The sequence below is a fragment of the Urocitellus parryii genome, chromosome 4 (assembly GCF_045843805.1).
Source record: "Urocitellus parryii isolate mUroPar1 chromosome 4, mUroPar1.hap1, whole genome shotgun sequence".
Lineage (NCBI taxonomy): Eukaryota > Metazoa > Chordata > Mammalia > Rodentia > Sciuridae > Urocitellus > Urocitellus parryii.
Genome location: NC_135534.1, coordinates 191,076,106 through 191,102,374, shown reverse-complemented (window position 1 = coordinate 191,102,374; position 26,269 = coordinate 191,076,106). Strand labels below are relative to the sequence as shown.

At 38.0% G+C, this 26,269-nt stretch overlaps 2 protein-coding genes across 6 annotated transcripts in view; one reads left to right on the top strand and one right to left on the bottom strand.

Moving 5' to 3' along the window:
* Positions 1-17,914, bottom strand: part of Slc31a1 (solute carrier family 31 member 1) — a 30,411-nt gene extending 12,497 nt beyond the window's left edge. Inside the window, exon 1 of the mRNA XM_026393352.2 lies at positions 17,790-17,914. The gene's annotated coding sequence lies outside the window, so the exon portion shown is untranslated. The remainder of the gene's footprint in view (positions 1-17,789) is intronic.
* Positions 17,915-18,150: 236 nt separating this feature from the next.
* The window catches only part of Fkbp15 (FKBP prolyl isomerase family member 15), a 59,983-nt gene continuing 51,864 nt past the window's right edge, over positions 18,151-26,269 (top strand). For all 5 annotated transcript variants that reach the window (XM_026393297.2, XM_026393296.2, XM_026393295.2 and 2 more), the window contains exons 1-2: positions 18,151-18,256; positions 26,024-26,139. In XM_026393297.2, the coding sequence (XP_026249082.2) occupies positions 18,204-18,256; positions 26,024-26,139 (169 nt within the window). In that variant the 5' untranslated portion in view covers positions 18,151-18,203. The remainder of the gene's footprint in view (positions 18,257-26,023; positions 26,140-26,269) is intronic.

Genomic DNA, 26,269 nt, shown 5'->3' with positions numbered 1-26,269 from the left:
ATGGAAGGCTATCATTTTCAAGAGAAAGCATGCTAATATCAAACTTAATTTTTCCAATGCTCTAGATCATCTCTCTCTTCTGGACAAACATGAATGGACCATACAATTACCATATAAGTAACAAACTATAAAAAAATAAATAGCTTAAAAATGAAAAAAAGACATGGGTGATAAATATTATATTGGACAAATTATTTTGTATTTTAGAGTTCCATTTTCCTTAAATATATATACAAAAAATTATATACTAGAGTTCTACTAGAACTGAAACATAATTCTACATTTTCTCAGTTCAGTTTCCAGGAGAATAGAATGTCTCTTATCTTTTTTTTTTTTTTTGGTACTGGGAATTAAACCCAGGGACACTTAACCACTGAGAAACATTCCCAGACCTTTTTATTTTTTGTTTTGAGGCAGGGTCTTGCTAAGTTGTTTAGGGCCTTGCTAAGTTGTTGAGGCTGGCCTTGAACTTGTGATCCTCCTGCCTCAGCTCTGAGTCAGGTGTATCTATCTTATTTATCTTTGGGTAGGACACTATCTTATTTATCTTTGGGTCTTTTGCATTTTCTAATATCCCCAAACACAATAGATTACAATAATGTTTGAGGAAATAAATTGCCTTTCTGCATTTCTTCCTTGGCAACTTTAGAAAAAAATCATTCCTTAATTTTAATGATACACTAGGAAAACCTCAATTTCCTCTCTACCACCTTAATAAATCTGAAATACTATAAAACATTTGATGGTAGCTCTATCTCAAGAAGTAACAAAATGTAGTTGAACATATGCAAGTTGAACTTGGAAGAGTATTACAAATTCACCTTGTTCCAACTATTCATTTCCTAAAAACCTAGAGACTGAAACCACAAAGCTCTTTGGAGGATCTGAACATTTACATTTCTGGCCTAATTTGCCTTTATAGATAATTTTATAAATTATCTGTTTTGATACAAATGTGAGGAGATTGACTGTAAACAAAACTCACACCTTTTTTGAAAAGCAGCAGAGAACATTAGCTGCTATTGACCTTTAAATGGTTTGAAATGCTGCTCAGACCTGCACGTGAATTAAACCTTGACAAGTGATAAGAGTAGGAGAGAAGAGGAAACAGCAAACTTAAAATGTTTTTACTCTGTACATCTATCAAATAAATAACTGTATTTAACCTGAACACATGACATGGAAAGAAAGAACGGCATTTCCTTCCAACTGTTATTTTATCCTCACAATATATCTTCTAAGGTGGAGGAACCAAGGAAGAGAGAGCTTGAGTAGCCTGTCCAAGGCTATACTAGAAAGCTATTGCTAGAACCTAGGTATATCCTCACTCCTAGGTCCATTAAATCTACTTTACCCAATGTCATGTTTTTTATCTACAAATGTCATAATTTTGGTCACTTGACTAATCCCTAGTAATTCAGAAGATTGATCCAGCCTGCCTCTGTGCTTCAACATTAACAGCATTATTACAAACATGAGTTTTCCTTATGGTACCCTGCCTCTGTCCATTCTATTTATATATCAATGACAAATTAATCTACCTAAGGCATGACTATTTATCTGCTCAAAAAATTCCACTGCCTATTAATCTCTCCATTGTTTATTAACTTCCTTGGTCTGAAATCACAAAGACTCTAAAACAAAGATCTCAACCTACCTTTCTGCCTACGTGTACCTTATGTTCCAGCCAAATGAATCTGGCAGTCTGTTTCTTGTGTTTCTAGGACTTACCCCCATACCTCCCATCTCTCTCATTATTCTTCAGTCTGGAATGTCCATCCTTATAATCTCTAATGCCACAAATCCTCCCACTCTTCCAAGGCTGGTTCTAGGATCTTTAAATACCTCTAGCACATTGGGACTAGGTCTCACCAAATACCCTAAAATGTTTTTTTTTTTTGAAATCTTTTCAATCTGTGCCTTTTTCTGACATCATATTGACAGAATGAACATTATGGAGAAAAGGCAGGAGAAACAGTTGAGTGGATGTATTTCTCCAAAATTCCTTTTCATCAATGGCAGATGGTAAATGAACCCCTCTTGGATGCTACTCCTTATTAATCCAGCTAAGGAGAAAAGTCTGATTCAAAACAGGGAGGCCTGGAAAGAGACTGATAAGGCATTTCTTCATCTATATGGAGAACCTGAAATTGCCACCTGACTGTCCTTGTAGGTTGTGTGTTGCAGAATCTAAGCATTGGAAAGACTTTAGAAGTCAGTGCATGGAACTCCTCATGATATACAAATTCTATAATCATGATTGCAACAGCACTAGGGACTCCTCAGCCCAGTTGCTCCCTTCAGAAATAGAAGCAAACACTCTTTTCAGCCAAGCCAAATACAGAAGATGCACCATAGGAATCTGAATCTTGTTATTTGGTGGTGATGATGTTGGTTAAAGAACCAGTACTCCAAGCTAAACTGGTTTTAATACTCTGGAATGCTTACTATTTGTATGTATTTCTCAAGCTATGATTTGGTTGTTAGGATCTACAAACAGGAACTAATCTCTGCCGGCTAAGACAAAGCTAGCTATCTTCAGCCTAGCTTCTGAGATTGACACAGTGCTGTTATGCTTGCTGATTGGCACTGAAGTCTTTCTGTTACAAGCAGAACTTTCCAGCCTTATGTCAATCTATTTTCATTCACATCCCTATGTTCTATTAATCTACTGATCTACTCACTTTTAAAATTTAGCACTTTCACACCTGTATGTTTTTTTTTTTTTTTTTTGGCTTGTGTCATTTCCTGAGATTCTTGTCCCCTCCCATTTCTGAATATGTAACAATCCTGCCACAATTTATTCAACATTTATTATGCACTAAAGCTAAAACAAGGCCCCTGCTGTTCTTATAAGTTATAATCTAACTCATTTTTTAAAAACATTTTTAGTTGCAGATGGATTTATTTATATGTGGTGCTGAGGATTAAACCCAGAGCCTCACATGTGCCAGGAAGGTTCTACCACTGAGCTATAGCCCCAGACCAATCTAACTCATTCTTAGAGGGTAAGTTAATATAGCACTTCTTCCATGAACTGTTTGCTTTTTTCTTGAAGTCCTAATAGAAGAAAGCTCTTTCTTTTCTGAATTTCCCTAGTAATTTCTCTTATAACTTTAACTTACAGTTCTTAAAAAAATACAAGATCAAAAAATGTTATTTACACAGCAAGTTCCTTGAGGGCAAGAAATGTTCTAATTTCTACCTCCTTACAGCCTCTGGAAGAATACCCAACACACATTCACTAATTTAAAAAGTATTTATTATTAATTTCTTAGAAAATCCACATGGGTTGGGCACAGTGGTACATGCCTTTGGGAGGCTGAGGCAGGGGCATTCCAAGTTCGAGGCCAGCCTTAGCAATTTAGCAAGACTCTCAGCAAAAGAAAAAACAAAAAGGGTTAGGAATGTGGCTTAGTGGTAAAGCACATGGTAACCTCCGGTAGCAAAAAACCAACCAGCCAACCAACCAACAAAAAAAACCTATCCAAATCTATGTGGGGTTCAGTGTCTATCTATAAGGACCTAGATGAAAAAAGATATTTGCCTTTGTGGTACTACTCTTGAGGAGGAAACCTTCATTAAATATGTAAGCAAGTAAATATGTATAGGCAAATTACAATTTCAAGTTGTAATAGTGCTATACAGGAAGTAGAAACAGTGTGGTGACAGAGAAGAACTGCAAAAGAAGCAATTTAGATGGAGTGCGGCAGGTGGGGAGAGAAAGAAAGAAGTCCTCCTTAAGAAGGTGACATTAAACAACTGGTAAAATTATTGGAGTTTGGTCAGGGGGCAAGGAAGTATCCCACTGAGGCGAGAAAAGAACAAATGGCTCTCAAGGTAAATATGAACACAACGTGCCGTGCGGTCGGAGAGAAGGGGAGGCCGGAGAGAAGGGGAGGCTGATGAGGAGGAAGAGACTCTTGTTTGCAGAATTGGGTATTGAATGAGTGAAGAGAGGTAAATGGGTGTCAGGAAGGCCTCAAAGGTCATTTTAAGGAGTCTGAATTTTATTTTGAGGGCTACTGGGAGCTATTTAGGGTAGTAAGCAGGGAATTACACAATCAGATTTATGTTTCCACAGGATATTAAAATATTGGCTGCTGGGTGAATACTGACGGGGTCTTTATTTGTTCTTCCCCAACAGTATTTCCAGTTCAAGTTCTATGTGAAGCAGATTTATACAAAGAAAGAAAAAATCTTTACAGAGCCATGGGCTACAATTGTTTAATTTGCCAGAATACAGAAATATGACTGTTAAAATTTTAGAAGGAGTCATATGGTATTCAAATCTAGCTTTGGTAATTTTTAGATGAGTCTCCTGGTGACATTTCCCATAAAAGTCCCATGGGTCTTTAGGTTGGCAATGGGTGTTCTGCATGGAGGCTTGCTGAAGGGACTGTAATGATTCCAAAACCACATTGATAAACAACTCAAATCTGGTACTTACTAGTTAAATAATTAAATAAGATGAAGGTAGATGAAGCTATAGGAGAAATATGGGCAGCAGAATGTAAGACACACTATTAGGCAAATGCCTAATAGACTAATAGACTTTACCTAGACTACACAATCCATGTTCTACCTGGACATCTTCCACAGTGATATAAAACAAACCCCACTGCATACTAGACTTGAGTCCAAGATTCTGGTTCTAGCTCCATCACATTGAGTTCGTTTGTTCAAAATACTTTCCTCAAGTTCAGCATTATGAACACTGGGGGCTGGATACTTCTTTATTGTATGAGCTGTCCTGTGTACTGTAAGGATTTCAACAGTATCCCTAGCTTCTGCCCATTACCAAAAATAACCAAAAATGTCTACAAGTATTTCCCAAAGTCCCTTAGGGGGCAAAATCACCCATCCCCTTGAGAACTACTTTCATTCTCTGAGTTTCAGTGTCTCTCAAGTTCATGCAAACATGGACATAATATATATGTATTTTATATATATTTTATATACCTTCAGGATAGTTTCATGATTCAAATAAGACAGTGAATTGGAAAAAATCAGGCGGAAAAGACCGTATAATAAAGGCAAAAGCACTATTATTATTGTGTGAATCATTATCTGCTGAGTGCTCAACAATGAAGTCGAAGAAAAAGCACTTGCATCTTGCTGATATAATGCATTGTAGGCATAGATTAAGGATACAAGCAGGAAATGTCTTTTAGGTAGGTATTCAAGAAATATTCGATATTTGATTGATTTTAAGTGTGTGTGGGGGGTCTGACAGTAACTTCATTTAGCTTTTGTGGCACATTGCCAGGCACACTTTTTCTGAATACTAATGAATCACAACAGCATGGGATGTTTCTAAACCTAATGCCACTTAAAGGGCAGGTTTGAATTAAAGAAGATAGAGAAGCTTAACTGTCTAGCACAGGTCATAGAGCAATTAGTCTAGTAAAGTGAGTCACTAGAACACTGGACTTGGGGTCAGAGTCAGGGTTCTGACTCTGACCTCAAGTCCAGTGTTCTTTCTATTATTTATAGAATTGTATTTCTACCCAACTATGTTATGCCCCTATCTTAGCACAGTTGGTTGTTTTAATTTCTGGGGGCAACCCAGTGAAAATGAGATAAGTGAACAGAAATAGTTTTGAGAGAAACTTAAAAATGAATATAGGCCTATTCCTATTAAGAGGCACAACTTGAGCAATGAGGTGGCACATGCCTATAATCCCAGCTACTCAGGAGGCTGAGATTGGAAGATTCTAAATTCAAGGCCAGCCTGTGTGACTTAGTGGGACTCTGTGTCAAAATTTAAAAAAAATGGCTGGGGATATGGTTCAGTGGTAGAGTGTTTGTGTAGCATGCATGAAGCCCTGGGTTCAATCTCCATGCATGTGCGCACACGCACACGCACACACACACAAAATAAACAGATAAAAAGGCGTAGTTAGATAGTCTGTATATTCAGGGTAAATCAGTGTCAAGTCATTCAAGCACTCTGTTAAGTTTATGAAATTCTTGCCCATTAAGCAGTTCAGAAGGAGCTAAATCTAATTGTTACCTCCCCCTATAGTTTTGTCTTGCAATGTTCTCTACCATGTTTATGGCACAGAATATGTGCTAAAACTATGACTTGTTCTTGGCTGTCCTACCTCTATATGGCTCTAAGTGAAAGGACACATTTTATCATTCTTTTACCCAAATACCATTCTACATTTTCACTGTTAAAAACAGAACTTTTGAGAATAATTCAAAAAATGACACCATTTTACTCTTTTAAAATACAAGAACACCTCTAATTATAATACCTGTGTGAACTTTCAAATATTTAATGGTGTCACAAAGAGTCATCATTCCCAACCACTGATACAAGAGTTTTCTGGATAATTCCCAGGTAACATGTGTGGGAGCCCACCTTAACCTTTATAATGATTAGAATTTGAAAGAACATAGGAGTAGAAATTTCAGTTCTATCCCTGGTTTTTCTGTTACATTAGGTAATGTAGTCTTTTTGGTCACAGTTTCCTTGATCAAGGGATAAATATTCATCTTTAGAACCCTGGAAAAGTTTAGATGCATATAACAGATTCAATGAGAAGCAAGTACCTACTTGTTTTTTCTAAATGCACTCTGAATAATAGTTGATGCTTTAGGTATTATAAAATTTCAGGGGCTTTAACACATACTTATCAAATACATTTCTGAGCATCTAGTATTTTCCAATTTGCCAATCTTAAACAAAAATCTCCTCTGAGAGATACCTTGCCTGAGCAGATACAACAAGAGCAAGAAAAGCCGTCCCTGTTCTTAGAGTCAGACTGCTGACTCTTTGGGCCCTCTTCAACTCAAAGTAAGTTGTTAAGACTTTATGCAGGGCTGGGGATGTGGCTCAAGCGGTAGCGCGCTCCCCTGGCATGCGTGCGGCCAGGGTTCGATCCTCAGCACCACATACCAACAAAGATGCTGTGACCGCTGATAAAGAAAAATAAATATTTAAAAAAAAAGACTTTGTGCAAATAATACACACACATAAAAGTGGGGCAATAAAATATCAAGTAGATATCAAATGCAAATGTTTATATGAAAGTGACTGGTACATTAATTAGGTACATAATAAATAATAAATGCTAATTACTTTCCTCATAACTTGAGTGCTTCTCAAAGTATAGTCTAAAGACCTCCTGTATAAAAAGCATCAGGGATGTTTGGCTAAAATTGAAAATTATGACCCCTACTTCACACAACTGAATTACCTTCTAGGGAGTAATTCATAAAAATGACACAACTGTATTCACAACTAATGTAGAAAAATAAACTACAGAAAATACATACTTTCCCCTTCATCTGAAATGTAAAGATTTTATTCACACAGTGGTTAAGAAAACCCTTCTCAAATCCCAGAGATGAAGGATTCAGTATTAGCCCAATATTTAGATGTTTTTAATTTTTTTTATTTTTTAAAGATTTAATTTTTTTTGGTTAGACACAATACCTTTATTTTATTTATTTTTATGTGGTGCTGAGGATCGAACTCAGGGCCTTGTGCATGCCAGGCAAGCACTCTACCGCTGAGCCACAACCCCAGCCCATATTTAGATATTTATCAAACCAAACAGGAATTCTTACACATTCTTCTGGGCTAATAGTGAATCCTTCATCTTTGGGATTTGACGGGGGTTTTCTTAACCACTGATTGAATAAAGTGTGAAATGAATAAAATCTTTTTGAGTTTCAGATGAAGGGGAAAGTATGTATTTTCTGTAGTTTATTTTTCTACATTAGTTGTGAAATACAGGAATTGAACATTCAGAAGGATGGACCTCAAACAGGAAGTGCACTATTTTACTAAGACTTTTAAATTCCTTCTAGGTGAAGAAATTGTGGCATGTAATTCCCAATAAGATTACTCAAAATTAAGATCTGCCTCCAGCTGAACCATGCAAGAGTCTGTCCCTAACCAACAACTGCATTTTTGAAATTGGGATTTGGTTTGAGATCTTGAATAGCCCACCACACACAAACACAAGTCATCTGAAGGAAGCGGTGGGCAGAAAAGACATTTTCTCTTTCTTTGTTATGGCAACTTTCCAAATATAGCAAGGATCTATACTCATTCTCTAACAGGTAAAACTGACCTTACTGGTTGTGGGCCCTTGGGCAAATTACTTAACACCTCTCTCTGTGATTCAGCTCTTAAATAAGGATAACAGAAGTAACCTATCTCAGGGTTGTTTTAAGAGTTATTATCAGGTGTTCACTAAAGCAATGGCCAGTGGCTGAGACAGCAGGTTAGTTTCCTCTACAAAAGAGATGACCACAGCACTATGTCAGGACAGTGCACATTTAAACACTTTCCTAAGCACGGCACCTAAATATAGTAAGCCCTTGACAAATCTTCATTATTATTGCTTCTTAATCTATTGTTCTTTCCAAACTAGACATTGGTATAATTCCCCAAATCCTTTGATTTGTCCGCCATCAATTACCCCCTAGCCGATCATTCTTTCTAGTCTCTTCAGTTCTTTATTTGGGGCCCTCACCGGCGTGCTAGTGAATCCTGGCCATTTGACTTTACAGGCAAGGATGTCTTTCACCTGTATGATCATGTGGTCAGTCATTTTCTTCAGTCTCATTCCTAACTGCATCCTGTTTTCTTTTAAACATTTCAAAGTTCCTAGCTTCTGCTTCTCTGTTTTCTGACTTTAAACAATACTTTTTCTTATTACTGTATTTCTATGGTAATTTCACTAGGGTTTTTAAAAGAAAGAGATCAGTTCAAAATGCCATTTGAAACAGAAATATGATATATTATACCAAATTTTTGTCCATCTCATCTACATTCTAGTTTCTTAAGAGTCAATAAAAATTCTAAGCTACAGTAGCACCATGTAGCCTGTGGTCTTGATGAAACTATAATGAAGGAAATTCTTTTTATGTTCAGTTTTCTAGAAAGTTCACGAAACCTTTTTTTTTTTTTTGGTGGTATTGGGGATCAAATTCAGCGCCTCAAGCATGTTAGGCAATCGCTCTAAGACTGAACTATATCCCCAGAACTTCTACTTTGAGACATATCTTGCTAAATTGCCCAGGCTGGTCTGGAACTTGTCATCCTCTTGCCTCAGCCTCCTGAATAGCTGGGATTACAGGTGTGTGGTGCCAGGCCTGGTGTGAAGCCCCGCAAGGCATCATTTAGCAGCAATTTCCCCAGGGACTCTGGCACTGAAGAGAACTTATATTTGGAAAGGAAGGACTACCTAGGAGAACTGCATGTTATAGTTCTGTCCTCTGGAGTTATAGGTCACAAATGGGCCTGGTTATCTACAATCTCACAGTTTATCAGAGCTATTTCACATAGAGATTAAGAGTGCTTAAAGCATGGCCCATAGAAAAGTTTCTTTATTCTAAAATGAGAAAAATTAGAACTAATCAAATTGTGTCTTTTAAATGTATAGCTTCATTCACTTACAAGCTGGAGTAAGATAGCTGAAACCTGAGAAGGTAGCAAAATAGAGGCGGAATCACTGTCATCGACTTCAAGTCAATTCAATAAGTATTTACAAAGTTCCTTCTGTCTCAGGGACCATAGTAAAAAGTACCTTCTGTCCCAGGGAAGACAGTAAAAACACATAAGCAGACAGATATTAGTTAGGCTTTCTTTGTTTTAGCTTTCAATTTCATTCCCTACATGATTGTAATAAAATGCAAATCGTGAATCCTCTACTTGGTAAACACAGTTGGGGGACAGTCTTCTTTTGTTCTGAGTTTATTCTTATTCATTTTGCAAATTAACTCTTAAGTAATATACTGAAAAGCACTAGAAGAGTCCATAGGACTGCAACGCAGGTAACTTTAGTGCAGTCTGCAATTCAACATAATTTTGGTGAAGTTACCTATATGTGGCCCTCACTTAAGATTTAGTCTGAATGAGATATAAAAAATAAGATGTTCCAAAAAAATGACACTTTTCAACTCTTTCACTTCTCATTGGCAATTAAAGTCTTACAGATCAGAACTAGAAGAATTTATTTATCAGTCTGATACATATACACTTTGACACAGCTTCTAAATATTTATCCTATGGATACACTTTCACATATGAGAACTGTTATACGTACAAAATTATTCATTGCAGGACTATTGTAATAGCAAAATAGAAAAAAAATACAGCCTAAATATTCATTGGTAGGGCAGTAATCAAACAATTTATCATATTTCCTTGTGTTCACTCGTAGTGTAGTGATCAAACAAGTAATCATATTTCCCTGTGATGGGATACTTTGTAGCCATAAACAAGAATGAGGAAGCTCTATACACATATAGAATGATATACAACATAAATTATAAAATGAAAAAATAAGTTGGTTGTACTTATTGTACGTTTGTAAAAAATGCAAAAAGGGAAGAAGCATGTATATATTATTGTATTTTGTAAAATTAAATTTAAAAAATTAAATTATTATCAAGTCCAATCCTGTTTTTTTTTTTTTTTTTTTTTTTAATTCATGGTGCTGGAGATTGAACCTAGGGCTTTATTTATTTATTTATTTTTTTAAAAGAGAGTGAGAGAGGGGAGAGAGAGAGAGAGAGAGAGAGAGAGAGAGAGAGAGAGAGAGAAATTTTTAATATTTATTCTTTAGTTCTCGGCGGACACAACATCTTTGTTTGTATGTGGTGCTGAGGATCGAACCCCGGCCACACGCATGCCAGGCGAGCGCGCTACCGCTTGAGCCACATCCCCAGCCCCAAACCTAGGGCTTTATGCTGGGCAAATATTCTACTACATATCCTGTTTTGGTTGCAAATAACATAGCAGCTCTTATTTCTCTGAGCCACATCCCCAGTCCTCTTTAATTTATATATGGGGAAATTGAGGCATATATTCTTGAATTGACACTAATATATTCTCCAGTCAGTTGAACATCAGCTTCTGAAAAGAGGCTCTGTAACACTTGGCTAACCTCTTTCCTCAACCTTCCATTCCTCAGGATGGTTTGCTGGGAAGTAACTAAACAGGAGGGGTTTCTGAGCTTCACATATCCTGTTTTGGTTGCAAATAACATAGCAGCTCTTATTTCTCTTGCCCACTCCCACCTTTCTGTACAAAGAAGATCAAATATACAACTACATTCTTCACAAAGGCCTTTAAAAAGCTTTTATTTGCCTGGTCCGAATAGCACAACTCAAATTTGATATGTCAAACAAACAAACTGAAAAGGTCTTTAGTTATGCAATGACAGAAGGGCCTAAGTCCAACAGGGAGTGGATCTCCCAGCTACTACACTCCACTTCTCTGATGGCTTTTGTTGCTGGTTAAGCCACATTTGGAATAATGCAATCATGAGGTGCACCTTTACACACTTCCCTTACTGGACTTTCTGACACATTTCTAGTCTGCTAATCATGACTACTTTAGAATGATTTATGTAAAGATTTCAGAATATTTTCTAGACAGTAGGAGAACACTGCAACTTAGAATGATTTATGTAAAGATTTCAGAATGTTTTCTAGACAGTAGGAGAACACAGCAAGTGCTACACTATGTGTCAAAGACTGTGAGCTGATGATCTAAGTTCACCACATCAGCAATGTTACATTAAGCAGACCACTCAAACCCAATAAAGACTATTTTCTTCAACTGCAAAACAGATATAAAAAATGTCTACTCAGTCAATCTAACAAAGTTGTAAGGATCAAATAAAATATACTTTCTAATTCAAAACTATATTAAGTATGAAATATTATTAATAATATCTTACTGGCTCATCAAATAAGAAAATAAATCTCAGAAAGGAGATTTCTAAGTCACACAGAGGGCTCACTTTCATGTTACTTACAGTATAGAGCCTTTCATAGTTTGATCTGAAGAACACTAGTTAGTTATATACCCATCAGCAAAGCATTTCTTTAACTATCTTCTTGGTATGATCAAAGACAGACAAAAATCCTCTATGCTTAAACTCTTATTTTTTCTTTTTCTTTTTTTTTACAGTACTTAGGATTGAATCCAGGGGCATTTTACCACTGAGCCATCTCCCCAGCTCTTTTTATTTTTTTATTTTGAGACAGCATCTCCCTAAGTTGTCTAGTTGAACTTGTGATCCTCTTGCCTCAGCCTCCTGAATCTCTGGGATTATAGGAGTTCAATTGTCTAGGTTACAGTGTTATTGGTTTGCCTGGGAATTAATATGGTATGAGGTAGAAACTCGAAAACATTTGAACTATTTTTTTTTATTCAGTAGGAAAATGCAATTAAATCTATTAAATAAGGTAATAGGAATTTATACCCTTTCAAAACATTAATAAAAGGTGATTTAATGAAGACTTGAGTTCTAGATCTGGCACTTGGAGCTTACTACCTGTGTGACCCTGAGGAACTTGGTTTATTCATTCATTCATTCATTCATTCAATATTTATTGCATGAAGTTACTGTGATGAATCCCTAACCTAAAGAAGCCCAGTCTGGTAGAAGAGGAAAACATGAAATTAAAATAGAGTCTGAGATATACAAGATAGAGATTATGCAAAGGGTGAGAGGTGATAGAAAACTAACAGAACAGGTAGGATGATTTAGATTATAATCTCGATTAGAATTGATAATAATAAAGGTTTGAAACTGAATGTGAATAAAATGAAATGACTACTCTGAAGACAATAATTCATAACAAGAGTCTTTGATCCTTAAGTCTATTTCTTTCCTTCTTGTTTCCAACTTGGCTGTGGGGACACAGAGCATTCCTCTTTCATTTCATAAATTGAATCACTACATTTTAGGTTCTCTAAACTGTTGCAAAATTATATAAACACTTATCATAGTCCTATAATAACTTCATTATCTATTTAGGAAAAGATTCAACCTGGCTAAAAAAGGTCCTTTAACATGTCACTGGTATCTTTATGTATTCCTTCCAGATCATTTCTCATATTTACTTTTGAGAAGCAGGCTTCCATCTCATTATGCTCTGTTGCATAATGTCCTCAGTCTACAAAAGCAGGTTGTATACTAATCCCTAGGGCCATTGTGTAAAGGAAAAGAGGTAGGGTGGACCCTTCTCAACCCTTTCCTTCTCTGCAGGGCTTTGCATTCCTAAGGATGGGCCCCTCCTCTGCTGGGGGATGTTACCTAAATCATGAAATGATGTTACTCAAAGCAATGAAACTTCAAAAGCATTTCCTTTCCAGTACCTGCCATAAGATTTCTTATGGCCTACACTGTTCATTGTAATATATTAATTATCAGACTTTAGACGACTCGTCATACTTAGTCACAAAGTATGGGACACCAATGATTTTTTCAAATGCTTTTGGTATGCTAAGAACTGCATGTGGCATCAGCAACTTCCTCAGGCCTCCCTCCTCTTTCTCCATCATGCCTGCCTTGCCAACTTGAAATGACAGTTATCTGGATGCTGCCTGGTCACTGACTTATCTGACATTCACTAGTTGAAGTCATTTTGTCACTGCAAAAACCTGCTTTTCTAGTGATAATTGTGTCATCTTTTCCCTACTGTAGTGGGGAAAGTGCAAAGAGGAATCAACAGCAGAGCCACCCTGGAAACAAAAGGGAGAGGAAGACATTAAGTATCAGACTCTGAATAGTAGGAATTGTTACCTTCTAAGGAGTCATTTTACTTTATTCACATTCAGACTGAAACTTTTATCCTTATCAATTCAAAATTGAGATTATAACCCAAGGGGAACTGGATTGAGGTTTTCAACAGGTCAATTACACTGCCCTGAATGGTGGATTGCATTCAATTCTTACATTCCCAAGAAGGGACTATTCACGTGGAGTGGGGCAAGGTAACAGTTGACTTTATATTTCAGACACTTCTAGGCCATATAGATTTTTCTTATATTAATCATGTCACTAGAATAAAAAAAATCCTTTTCCTATATGATGGAGGCAACACTTCTGTTCTCCCTCTCAGTAAGCTGTGTTTAGGAAGAGTGTCAATTGTGTTTGTTCACAGACCAATTTATGCCAGTTGAGTTTATTGTTGTAAATCTATAACTTAATTTCATATTATGTAGAATAGTGACGTATAAATGGGAAAAATGAGTCGCAGCTAACACTAATCGAGTACTTATTACCTGCCAGGCATTGTTGTTAGTGCTTTATACACCATAACTCATATAATCTTTACAAGAACCCAAAGAAATGGATACTATCATTACTCCTATTTTACAAAGGAAGAAACCAAGCAATTTGCCTAAGGCCTATACAACTAATAAGTAGCGAAGAAATTTGATCTAGAGCTTAATATAACTACTATTCCACAGAGCCTCTCTAGTAGTTGTTTGTATAAAAATCAAACTAACTATTTTGGAAAGACTAGATAAAAGTGAGTCACACAGATACATACAATCTGCTGTTAGGTATGTGGAAAAGTCCAATATAAAGGCTGGGAGGAAATGTCATCAACACCTAGAAAGATTCTGCATTGGGACTGCTTTGCAAATGACTTTATTCACTGCATTTTAAAGAAACCATAGATTAAGACTTCTATGTGATCTCTTAAGGGTCAGACAGTAGACATTTTAAGCATAATGGACAAAATGGTGGCAGTTTCTGCTGCAACCACTTTACACTGCCTTGTAGGATGAAGTAGCCAAAGATGATATGTAAATAAATGAGCATAGCTGTGTTCCAAAAAACCTTATTTACAATAACAGGCAGGGGGCTGGGGTAGGATTCACAAGTGTTGATCTCTAAGACCAACACTTTAGAAAAGGCTGAGCCTTAGTTTAAAAGAAAAGGTTCTAATTTAAAATATAAGCATCCTTTGCAGGATGCTTATATTTTAAATTAGATCAAAATGTGTAAATTATGTATGTAACTAATACTCAGAGGATTCCCACTTTAATTAACTTTGTGTATTTGCCAAAGTTGCCCCCTCAACCTGGAAAGGCTTATTTCCTCACTTTCACTTGGAATCTTACTCATCTTCAAAGCCTATTCCAAACCCTATAATCTCCTCCAAACTAGGTATGAGCTGTTCCTCTTTTGAAATCCTACAATAATTAATTTCTTCTTCTTATGGGACTTTCTTCACTATGTCATCAGTTATGGTTATTTGTGTACTCTACCCTCTATGGACTGTGAACTCTTTGAGGACAAAACAATGATTTACTTACTTTCTTACCCTACACAACACCCAGCACAGTCCTTCACACACAATAGGCTTTCAGATGATATTTCTTGAATTGTATTCTGACATTCTTCTGCTTTAAGTGATGGAAGGAACAGAACACTATACCAATATCAAACTTATTCAATTCAAATCCCTATATCACATCTATAATTTAACTTAGCTCTAACTTCATTAATATTAAAACACATTCACCAGCACAGGTCAATATGTGTATACTTGTATATAAAATTATCTGTTGCAAAATTACTGGTAATTTGAAAGGAATTATTAAAATTGCTGCTTCCCAGTCAATTTTCAGGAGATCAACACATTTTATGAATACACTGAAAAGCTGTATACTTAAGCAAAACAAAATAAACACAAATACTTAATTTAAACTTGAGATCAGGGTTGTGTCTTACTTATCTTTGTGCCCCAGTGACACTCAGTAGACATGTGAAAGGAGATCCATTCCAAAGTGTTTTTGGAGCCTGGCCCAAGCTCAGAGTGAGTTAGAAGAGGTTGGGGCAGAAGCCCAGGTTTCCCGTTTCTTTGTCTAATACTATCAATCTGGAGATACTCTAATTCAGGAAAACCCTTGCTTTTCAGGTACACCCAATCCTGCAGATTTGAGTGTTGGACTGTAGAATACTTGCCACCATCTTTCTATTTCTCTTACTGCCAATGAAAAAAATCAGCACCTGTGTCCCCACAATGGTAATCTGGGTATTCATGTTTGTGGTGACCCAATCACCAAAAAGGTTGATTTTTAGGATTCCCAAATATCAAAAAAGGCTGCTTAAAACATCCTGGAGAAAAACATCTCCATCCAAGAATGCAAGATAAGAGCTCAAGAGAATCAAAGATGAGCTTGGTATCTTTTAAAAGCACTGTTTAAACTGGGCCCTAAGGCATATCCCTATAATCCTAGCTACTTGGGAGGTTGAGGCATAAGAATCCCAAGTTCAAGGCCAGCCTTAGTTTCAAAACAAAAAATGAAAAGGGTTAAAAATATGGCTCAGTAGAAGAGCAACCCTGGTTCAATCCCTGTACCACAGAAAAACAAAACAAAACAAAACAAAACAACACTACTCTAGTGCTGAGTGACATATACTAGGGAGAAGGAGCTAGAAAAGAGCTAAGGTTCATTTCTGCCCCCAGAGGTAGCCAAGCTCATTTATCCAGTTCATTCCCCCCACTCAGAGGTAGACAAGTTCACATTCTATTCAGAGCTACTACAACAGGTTCCAGTTCTAGTGCTTAGATTCCACTTGCATCACTATTTTAACACTGTTAGCCTTCACTGCTTTAACCATCTTAAACTGTAAAATAAACATAAGAAACAAGGAACAGCCTTATCCTCAGTTAAATAGAGAAATAATTTACTTACAAAAATCATAGTTACATATAATATTTCTAGCTATCCTATTCCCCCCCTTTCCCTCCCCTAGAGTTTCAGATAATATAGTACAATCACCTTCAATTAACAAAAGAGAGTAAGCAACCCAGATAGTTCACAGCCAATACAGCATTTTTATCTCTCTGGAAGCTACCTATACAAGGCAAGAGTCATGGCTGGATTCTATGGGTCACACGGGAAAAGCAATCTAAGTAAATTAAGAAATACAGGAACAAGGATAAATTTCATTATTCAAACCAATAAAGAATTAATGAGAACTCATTATGGGCAAGAAGGCTTTCAATTTAGTAATATGCAAACTATAATAAGAAGCACAACCAGGGAAGTGCCAAAAGGAACGAAGTTCTCTCAGAGTAAGCTACCAATCACTTCACTTTAATATAATGCTAAGAGATTAAAACATTCAGGTAAGGGACCAACCCGACTGAGGGGGAAGACTGAGTGAAACAACTCCAGTGAGACCTGTGGAAATGGATACTACACTGGGATACTATCTGCTTATCCACAGCTTGGTTAAGCCAGAGCTACACCAAGATTGTTCCAAGAAATTATACCAGGTTAACCAAAGAAATATTTATGTAAGACACAGAGGGTGGAAACTGGAGGCAGAAAAGTTGGCATAAACTGATGTTGATTTAGGATTGTTGCAAGAAGACTCAGCAAAACCAGGGACTTTAATGTCCCCAGAGTTTTCTCCTTTTCGCCACCCACTCCTAGAATATCCTAGTTTTTCTGCACCTTACTTGCGGGTACTCTGGAAAGGGGTATCCCTCCTTCCCTGCTCCCTGGCATATGCCACACAGTCCAGTGATGACCACTTTATATGGGCACACAGTGTTCAAGGGCTATTAGGTTTTTGTTCACTCATTAGCTCTCTGAATCCTGAATGGAAGGATCAGGAATCCAGTCCCAGCCTGCCCTTTACTCTGCGTGACCTCGGACTAGTCACCCAAGTTCATTGTTTCCTTAATTGCAAATTCTGGGATTATGAGGGGACCTGAATTGGACTCAATGACCTTTGAGGTTTAAAAGCTTCTTGACAAGTTGGTATACAGGGAACTGGACACACTGCCCATTGCATAGAGGGGAAACTGAGGCACCGAGCACCCTGCCTAAGGTCACTCCAGCTATGTCACTGTGGGAGCCAGGCCAAGACTCAGATCTCTAGTCTGGGGATCTTTCTCCTTCCGCCGAGCAGAGAAGAGCGGCGGAGGGTCCTTGCCCCGGAGGGAGAAGGACAGTGGCCATGCCAGGGTTGTGAGAAGCAGCGGGGAGGCCTTACCTTGCCAGGTCGAGTCCCGCCACAGGCGCCTCGCTCTCAGAGCCTGAGCTCGTCACCGACTCAGGACTTCTCAGAAGCCCCTACTACTTCTGCCCGGCTCGACGTGTCCACCACTGCCACAGAGGCCGCGGGTTCCCGCCCCTGCCCCGCCCCTAGGTTCGCTGACCAATCCTCGCGCAGAACTTCGGAATCCCGCCCCCTCTGCGGGCAGGAGAGGCCTCACGTCGTGCCGGTGCGAAGCCCTCATTTGCCTTTGCTCCACCTTCTCCAGAATCCAGTCTCCTCGCGGCAGAGCAACCGGGCGAGTTTGCCCTGCCGGAAAAAAGCGCGCCACCGCGGCATTTTACGACGTCGGCGGTGACAGGCCCTGGGAACATCCGGCTTTCTCCCCACCGCCTGGAGAAGGCGAGCGCGATGTTCGGTGCCGGGGATGAGGACGACACCGACTTCCTCTCGCCTAGTGGCGGGTGAGTGACTGAGAAGCACGGGCCATAAGGCATGGCTGACAGAGACCGGCGGATGGTTGGAGGGGTCGATCTCTTCTCAGGCCTCTGTCCAACTTCCGGGTCCAGACCCCGGCCGCATTCCGGTGCTTACACTCTTCAGAATCTTGGGCAGGGCTCGCAACTGCGAGGAGTCTGTGGATCTGGGTTCTGGAGCCGGCATCTCCCTTGACACGCAGTATGACTCTGGGGTTCCCCTTCTGTTCCCTGGGTCACAATTTCTCTGAAGTGGGGTGATTGCTGATGAGTCTGCCTGCCTCCGAGTTTTTAGAGGAGTCAGCTGGGGCCACACGAGAGTTTCTCTTCTAGAACCATGGATGAGGCGGTGACACTTTAGAACCAGGACTGGTGGGTCGGCCCCAGCATTCTTCAAGGCCTAGATCGGATGTCACCTTTTTGGTACTTTCCCTCTCCCATCACCCCGGGCAGAATGAAATACTTTCTCTTTCTCGTTCGTCCGACCAGGCTTGTCTTTGCATGCGAACCTAGTAGATTATAACCCTGGTAGGACAGGGACAGCTTATATTGTTCGTTTTAAAACGGGACCTTGCACATAGTAAATGATCAGTGAGTGTCTTTTGAATAATAGCTGTGAAGTTGCACTCTGTAAACCGTGAAATTTAAAACCATTGTGAGAGCCTGCGGTCGTTAACCCCTGTCCTCAAACATTATGTATACCATCGTCGTTTTCAATAATTAGTTTAGGGTTTTCAGGGTTTGTATTGGGTTAGTGTGTTTTCTCTTGTGTTGTATTAACACCTTGACTGCCAGTCTCTGATGTTTGCATAGCCTTTCTTTGACCATCTTCATTACAAATATTGTGCATCCTGAAGAATGATGAGCACATCAACATATGCCCCTTGTTCTACTAAATGCCAAGAGGTTACAGAGATGATTAAGCTGCTGTACTGATCCTCAAGTTTGCTGTTGCAGAGTTTAACACATAAATAACCATAAGATGACTGACTATCTTTTGGACTCTTTGTGGACACCCACTGACTAGTAATGTATTACCTATCGTTCTTTTTTATATATACCTTTATTTTATTTAGTTATTCTTATGTGGTGCTGAGGTTTGAACCCAGGGTTTCACACATGCTAGGTAAGCACTCTACTGCTGAACCACAGCCCCAGCCCCTCTCTTTTTTTTTTGACTCACTACTTTGTTTTACCCCTGCTGTCATTTTAGATGGCCTGCATCCACATAATTCCATTTTGAGTAATTTCAGATGCTCAGTTACTTTAAATTGTGCTTTGGTTCCTCTCTTCCCTATCTGACTCAGAACATTCACTAAAATCACCATGCAGTCCAGTTTCCCTGCTGCTGTTGGTTGTGTAGTTAGCCTTTTGAATTAATATATTTTTATGCAAACCTAGTTTGTGTGTGGCTGCATATTAGACATTTTCAAAGCATACTTTAAATTCACATTCTCCACTATGCAAAAGTATCTGGAAAAGTCTGCAAAGGAATGTTTATACTCCCAGCTCTCATGAGTCAAGCAGTCCACTGCTGATTGAAAATTACAAGGGTAGACATGATGGTCATGTGCCCTTTTCTGGATTCCTGGCCCAAGATAAGTTCTTGGTGATTCAACTATTCTGCTTTCCTGTATGGGCTTATCAAGAACCTGAGACACTCAATTCTAGGCACATGATTGTGCTCCTAGACACATATATCAGCTAATTTAATGATAAGAAACTTATTCAGAAAGTTAATCTGATAATTTATTTTTGTTCCCAGCAACAACCAGGAAAATAAAATAAAATTTAAGATTGAGAATAGGGCTGGGCATGGTGGCACACACCTACCAGTGACTTGGGAGGTTGAGGCAGGAGGATCACAAGTTCTAGACTAACTTAGCAAGACCCTAAGTAACTTAGCAAGACTGTCTTAAAATAAAAGTTAAAAAGGCTGGGAACGTAGCTCTATCATAGAGTACCTCTGGGTTCCTTCCCCAGTATCAAAAATAAGAGAAAAAATTTGAGACTAGGGAAAGGTTCATCAGCATTCTCTGATTTAGCTATTCCTCCTTTAGTTTCTCTAAGGAAGTAGAACATATGACAATGAACACTGCTTTTCAGTTCCCTTTTTATAACTGATTTACTGCAAATATACTTGTTCATTTAAGTTTCAGGTCTATTTACTTAACTCTCTGACTTGATCCTACTTAGGACATTCAAACCTATTAGAAGTAGGAATATTAGTGCCAAGGATGACCATCTAGATGACTGATAATCTCTTTTTTAAGTTTCTGGGCCTCTTAAAGTACATGGTTAAGCTAGAAAGAGTAATCAGGAGTTTTTTTTTTTTTTTTTTTTTTTTTTTTGTCTTAGCCCTTTCTCCACCACTATGACTTTGAAAATAAGGAAGTATTTGTGATTGCCTATTAATTGAATAATAGTTGGTTCAGCTAATATAATTGGGAATATGATGCAGTTCCTACCCCTAAGAAATTTCATTTTAGTAATAGAGTAAAATCAATGTAGTAATAATAATCACAAAGCTGTTTTTGTTTTGTTTTTGAGATAGGGTCTCACTATGTTGCCCCAGCTGAAACCTCTGGGCTCAAGTGATCCTCCTGTCTCAGCCTCCCGAGTAGCTGGAATTATAGGCATGAGCCACCATACCTGGCTTTTTTCAAAGCATCTTTAAGGGACCAGTTACGAATACATTTGTTTTATATTTTATTAGAGGTATGTGTAGGCAAATCTGACTAGCATTAGTAATGATAAATCATTCCTTTTAGGAATGTGACTTAAGTCAAGTCACCATTCTTGTCCCTGCATACCCTAATTTATTAAATAATGAGGTTTGCCTCAGATGATCCTTTGAGATTTTTCCTAGTTCTATTGTTTTGTATTTATGTTAATGTCAATTTTTACTTAAGAGATTTGTACATCAATCAAGCCTTCTCTCTTCTGTATGATAATATCTGATTGAATTGGCATTTTTGAGGTAGAAGGATATGTTCACAAGTATATAAAACATTGTGTGTTTATTTAGTGCTAGGTACTGTACCAAGGAATACATAAACACACATTATCATATTTAGTCATTATTTCCTATGAGGTAGTTTTAACAGTTATACCCATTTTACAGATGGGAACAGCTCAGAAAGGTAAGTTGCCTAAGGTGGCACTGTTATTAATGGAGCCTGGCTTGAAATCAGGCAGGTGTATTTCACCAGATCTGCCCATGTGACATTATCGTTATTGTATAAGTAGATGTTTGATGTCACAATTCATGAAAGAAGTACTTTACTAACAAAAAGAATCCCTGTTTATTAAAATATTGATATAGCATAAATGATGTACTTTTGTTTTAAAGAGAATAGCAAACAAATATGAAACTAAGGTGAGGTAAGGACCTTGGCAACTAAAGCACTGGCTAACTTTTATTTTTAAAATATTAACGCCATAATGACTTTTTTATCAATTATTAACATAGATAATCAAGTCTAGAATTAGCAAGCCCATTCTTTCTAACATGGTCAGGTAGATTGTGTACACTTGAGAATATCTTACAAGTAGAAAAATATAGTGAGTCTCAGAAACTATCTTCCTAAGAATGTATATAGTCCATTTTTAAAATAGTAATAGTAAATGGAATTAATCTGTAAGCTAATTAGTTTGACTTGGCCTTTATATTGATTTTACAATCATCATTTGACTGGCTTTTAAGATATTTATGGAAACACAGTTTACCTATGATACATCTGTCTTGCCTTTGAAAAAGAAGATACTTGCAAAATTAAAATAGCAAACCTAATACCCATATTTTGCTGAAGCTAACAAGGGCATTCTTTTTCTTATTAATGTGCATATGCAATTATATCTTAACTAGATTCTAAGCTTGGTAAACTTTTTACTATATTAAAGGTGTTTTCTCAACTCTCCCAGAATCTTCTTCTAGGAAATCTGCCCTAGATTGTCCTGGCTAAATGGAGATAATCTTGGTTTCTTTTAAATTTCACTAGCATTTGTTGATATTGTATTCAGGCTAGCACTGCTCTTCCCCAATTACATTGCAATCTTTAACCTCTTAGTCTTTATTGTAAGAATTTTTTACTTCATTTACAGGAAACTTACAGTAGATTCTTCAACAAAACAAGATTATAGTTTTAAGTCATATTGAATTTATTTTGCAAATGGTTTGGGCTATGTATACATATAAATTGTAAAACACAACAAAACAAAAAAGCCAGGCATGATGGTACATACCTGTAACCCCAGTTTGTTCCTCAGGAGGTGAAGGCAGGAGGATCACAAAGAAGTCTAGTTTATTGTGTGTTGTTAGATCAGACAGACTAATTTATAAAGAATAGAAATTAGTTTCTCACAGTTCTGGGGACTGGGAAGTCCCCCAATATCAAGGTGCCAGCATCTGTCTAGAGCCTTCTTGCTGTAAACCTACAGCCTCAAGCTCTTTTTATAATTCAGTGTAAATCAGTTCAAGAGGGTGGAGCACATGCTTTTTGAGGGACACATTTCAAATAACATATAATAATAACATATAACAAATATATATATTAAGAATATATACCAGACCCTGGGCAAAATATGGTGTCAAGTGGAAATTATAATAAATAATCAATTACCATGTCATATGAGAAATGATTGAATAACTTTTATTAATCCCTGTGGAGTACAATGCCATACAACAGCTGCCCCTGTTATGTATCTCATAATTTGCAATCATATATCATATAATGTCTCATTTACTAATTAGACCATAAACTCCTTGAAAATAGAATCCAGTTTTCAATGAAGATTATATAAAATAGAAAGGTGAGTGGTAAAAAAAAATCAAATCCAGTTTTGCTCACCGATGTATTCCTAGTACTTGGCATGATGTCTGACATACATTTCTTTTTCTTCCTTCCTTCCTTCCTTCCTTCCTTCCTTCCTTCCTTCCTTCCTTCCTTCCTTCTTTCTTTCTTTCGTTCTTTCGTTCTTTCTTTCTTTCTTTCCTGGGGATTGAAGCCAGGGATGCTTTACTTTTTTTTTTTGAGGCAAGGTCTTGCTAAGTTGCGTACAGCCTCACTAAGTTGCTGAGGCTGGCCTTGAACTTGCAATCCTTATGCCTCAGCCTCCTGAGTTGTTAGGGTTACAAATGTGTATCACCATTCATATTCTCTCTCTCTCTCTCTCTCTCTCTCTCTCTCTCTCTCTCTCTCTCTTAGTCTTTCTTTCTCTCTCCCTCCCTTCCTCCTGTCTCCCTCTCTTTGTGGTGCAGATGTTCTATTGCTGAACTACATCCCCAGCCTGATATGTATTTCTGGCATGAATGAAGTATAGAGAATTATGGGAGCTTCCAGGAGGATCATCTAACCTAGAATTGGGGCATCTTCCAGGGGGAAAGAGGAAGAGGAAGAAAGTTAGGTAGAGAGATCACCATGTCCAAAGGCTGGAGATTAAAAAGATCTTGCCTTGGGGGTTTGGCTTAGTGGTACAATGCTTACCTAGCATTTGTGAGGTTCTGGGTGTGATCCCAGTACCACTCAAAATATATTTTGTTTCATATTGAGAAACTAAAAGTTTCTTGGGGTAGGTATAGCACACAGGTGGAGATAAGAAATGATCAGGTGGGAAGCTGAGAAATAAGGAGAGGTGAGGCCTTAATGGCCTTGTAAAACTGTCTTGTGGAGTTTGGGTTTTATCTTGGTAATATTGAGGTGTCATTGAGGGTTTTCAGGAGGAAGGAGACTTGGTCAAATTTGGTTTTTAGAAAGATCATTGTGGGTGCAGTGGTGATAATGGATAAGAAGCAGATAAAACCAAGGCAGAGAGGTGACTCAGGAAGTGTTGCAGAAAATGAAGCTAGCTACCTGTGATGTTGGCCTGAATAGAAAAGTGGCAGTGAGGATGGGGAACAGTGAATGGCTTTAAGAAGCATTTGGGAAATAAAATTAAATGGAGTTGGAGATTGGGCATGACCATGACCATTGGGCAGAAAAAAATCAAAGATTATGTTCAGGTTTTCATTTTGGTTGGGGATGTTTACAGAAAAGAGTTAACATACCAGGCCAGAGACTATAATACTTAGAATGTCCTGCCTACAGAGTTGGTACTTGTCTGGTATCTGGGAATTTACTGGTAACAATTCCTCACACTGATATGAAGTGTTAATAAAGTGGTAAGAGTGTCTCACTGTGCCTAAACTTTTGTACAAATAATATGATTTATACTGAACATCTGCTTTTCTTTTGTGAATCTGGAGTTTTGGTACATTCTAGGCAGAGGTTGTCTGTATGATTTGACCCCAATAAAAATCTTGGGCATTGAATCTTTAATAAGCTTCCTTTATAGATCATCCTTTACACCGTTGTTGTAACTCATTGCTGGAGTTAAGTCTTCACTTACCAAGGGAAGACTTTTAGAAGCTTGTGCTAGATTTCCTCTGGACTTCGACACCTGTACCTTTTACCTTTTCTGATTTCTCTGTTTTTTTTTTTTTTTTTTTTTTTGGTGCTGAGGATCAGGGGTACTTTGCCACTGAACTAAGTCCCCAGCTCTATTTATTTTTTGAGACAGGCTCTCACTAAGTTGTTTAGGGCCTTGCTAAGTGGCTGAGGCTGGCTTCACATTTGTGATCCTTCTATCTCAACCTCCAGAGTCATTGGGATTACAGGCATGTGCTACCATGCCTGGCCACCATGTATCCTTTCAATGTATAGATATTAGTCATGAGTTGAGCTATATGCCAAGTCAAGTGAGTCCTAGTGAATCATTGAACCCACAATGGTCTTGGGGCGCAAGAGGAAGAATAGGTTTTTGGGGGCAATGGAGATGGGAGGACATGAGCTCTGGGCTGAACGTGTGTCTGGGTTGCCTGTGGTATATCTGTGTTTTCCAAAACACAAGAGCAAATTCTGGACTGGGGATATAGATTTGAGCTTATCAGCATTAGGATAGTCTTTGATACCAAGGTAAATAAAAGAGATTGCCAAGGGAGAGAGTTTAAAACCTTGGGGACATGGACATTTAAAGAACAGACAAAGGAAAGGAGGCAAGAAAGTTAAATGAGAGTCAGAGCTATGGGAAGAAAACGAGAGGGATCCCATTAGCATTTATTGATGTCTTATTAGGACCTGTCCTTCCTTCCATTCTTGTAGGTATCTCCAAAGAAGTGATGGGAAGAGATTGTTTGTAGAACAAATTAGTGGACTGTATAAAAAGGTAGCATGAGGTCAAATAAGATAAGCACTGATAAACTGCATTTGATAATAGAGGCTGTCAGTGAGTGACCTTAGTAAGACCTGTTTCAGTAGAAATTGGAGACATAAGATACCTGAAAGAGATGAACAAAGAATGGTCCTCCATGCTAGATGGAATGATAGGAGAGATTATGTCTGCTGGTGAGTTTGTATTACAGTTTCATTACATCTTAATCAACTAGCAAAAAGAGGAGAGGGAGTAATTAGTAGAATGACAAGAAATTATGCTTTTTTGCTTGAGCAAGAATTTACAGTTCAAATAAACACAGCAATTGGACTAATTTCAGTTTTTAGATGGAGAAACTGGGGCACAAGAAGAAGAAACAAACCCAAGTCTTATGGATGGACAGGGTCAGCTGATGTTTTCAGAGTACAATTACACTTGATTACAGCTGCAACTTCTAATATTGAATGGTGGGGAGGTATTTATTCAGGTTGGAGGTGAGCAGCTTTTATAATGACTCCAAGTTTGGGATATGTCAAATGAAATTTCATTTTTATTTTCTACTAACAGTGCCAGACTGGCCTCTCTTTTTGGACTGGATCAGGTTGCTGCTGGCCATGGAAATGAATTCTTCCAGTATACAGCTCCAAAGCAGCCTAAGAAAGGCCCGGGAACAGCAGCAATAGGTAAGTTAAGAGGCATTTTCATTGTGCCTTAACAGGTTAGAGTCATAAGCAGCCTTGCAAAAGCCACATGCCTGGTGGTTCAGCCTTGACCTTCTGGCTAAGCCACTCTACTGATGGATGCATCTTTAAA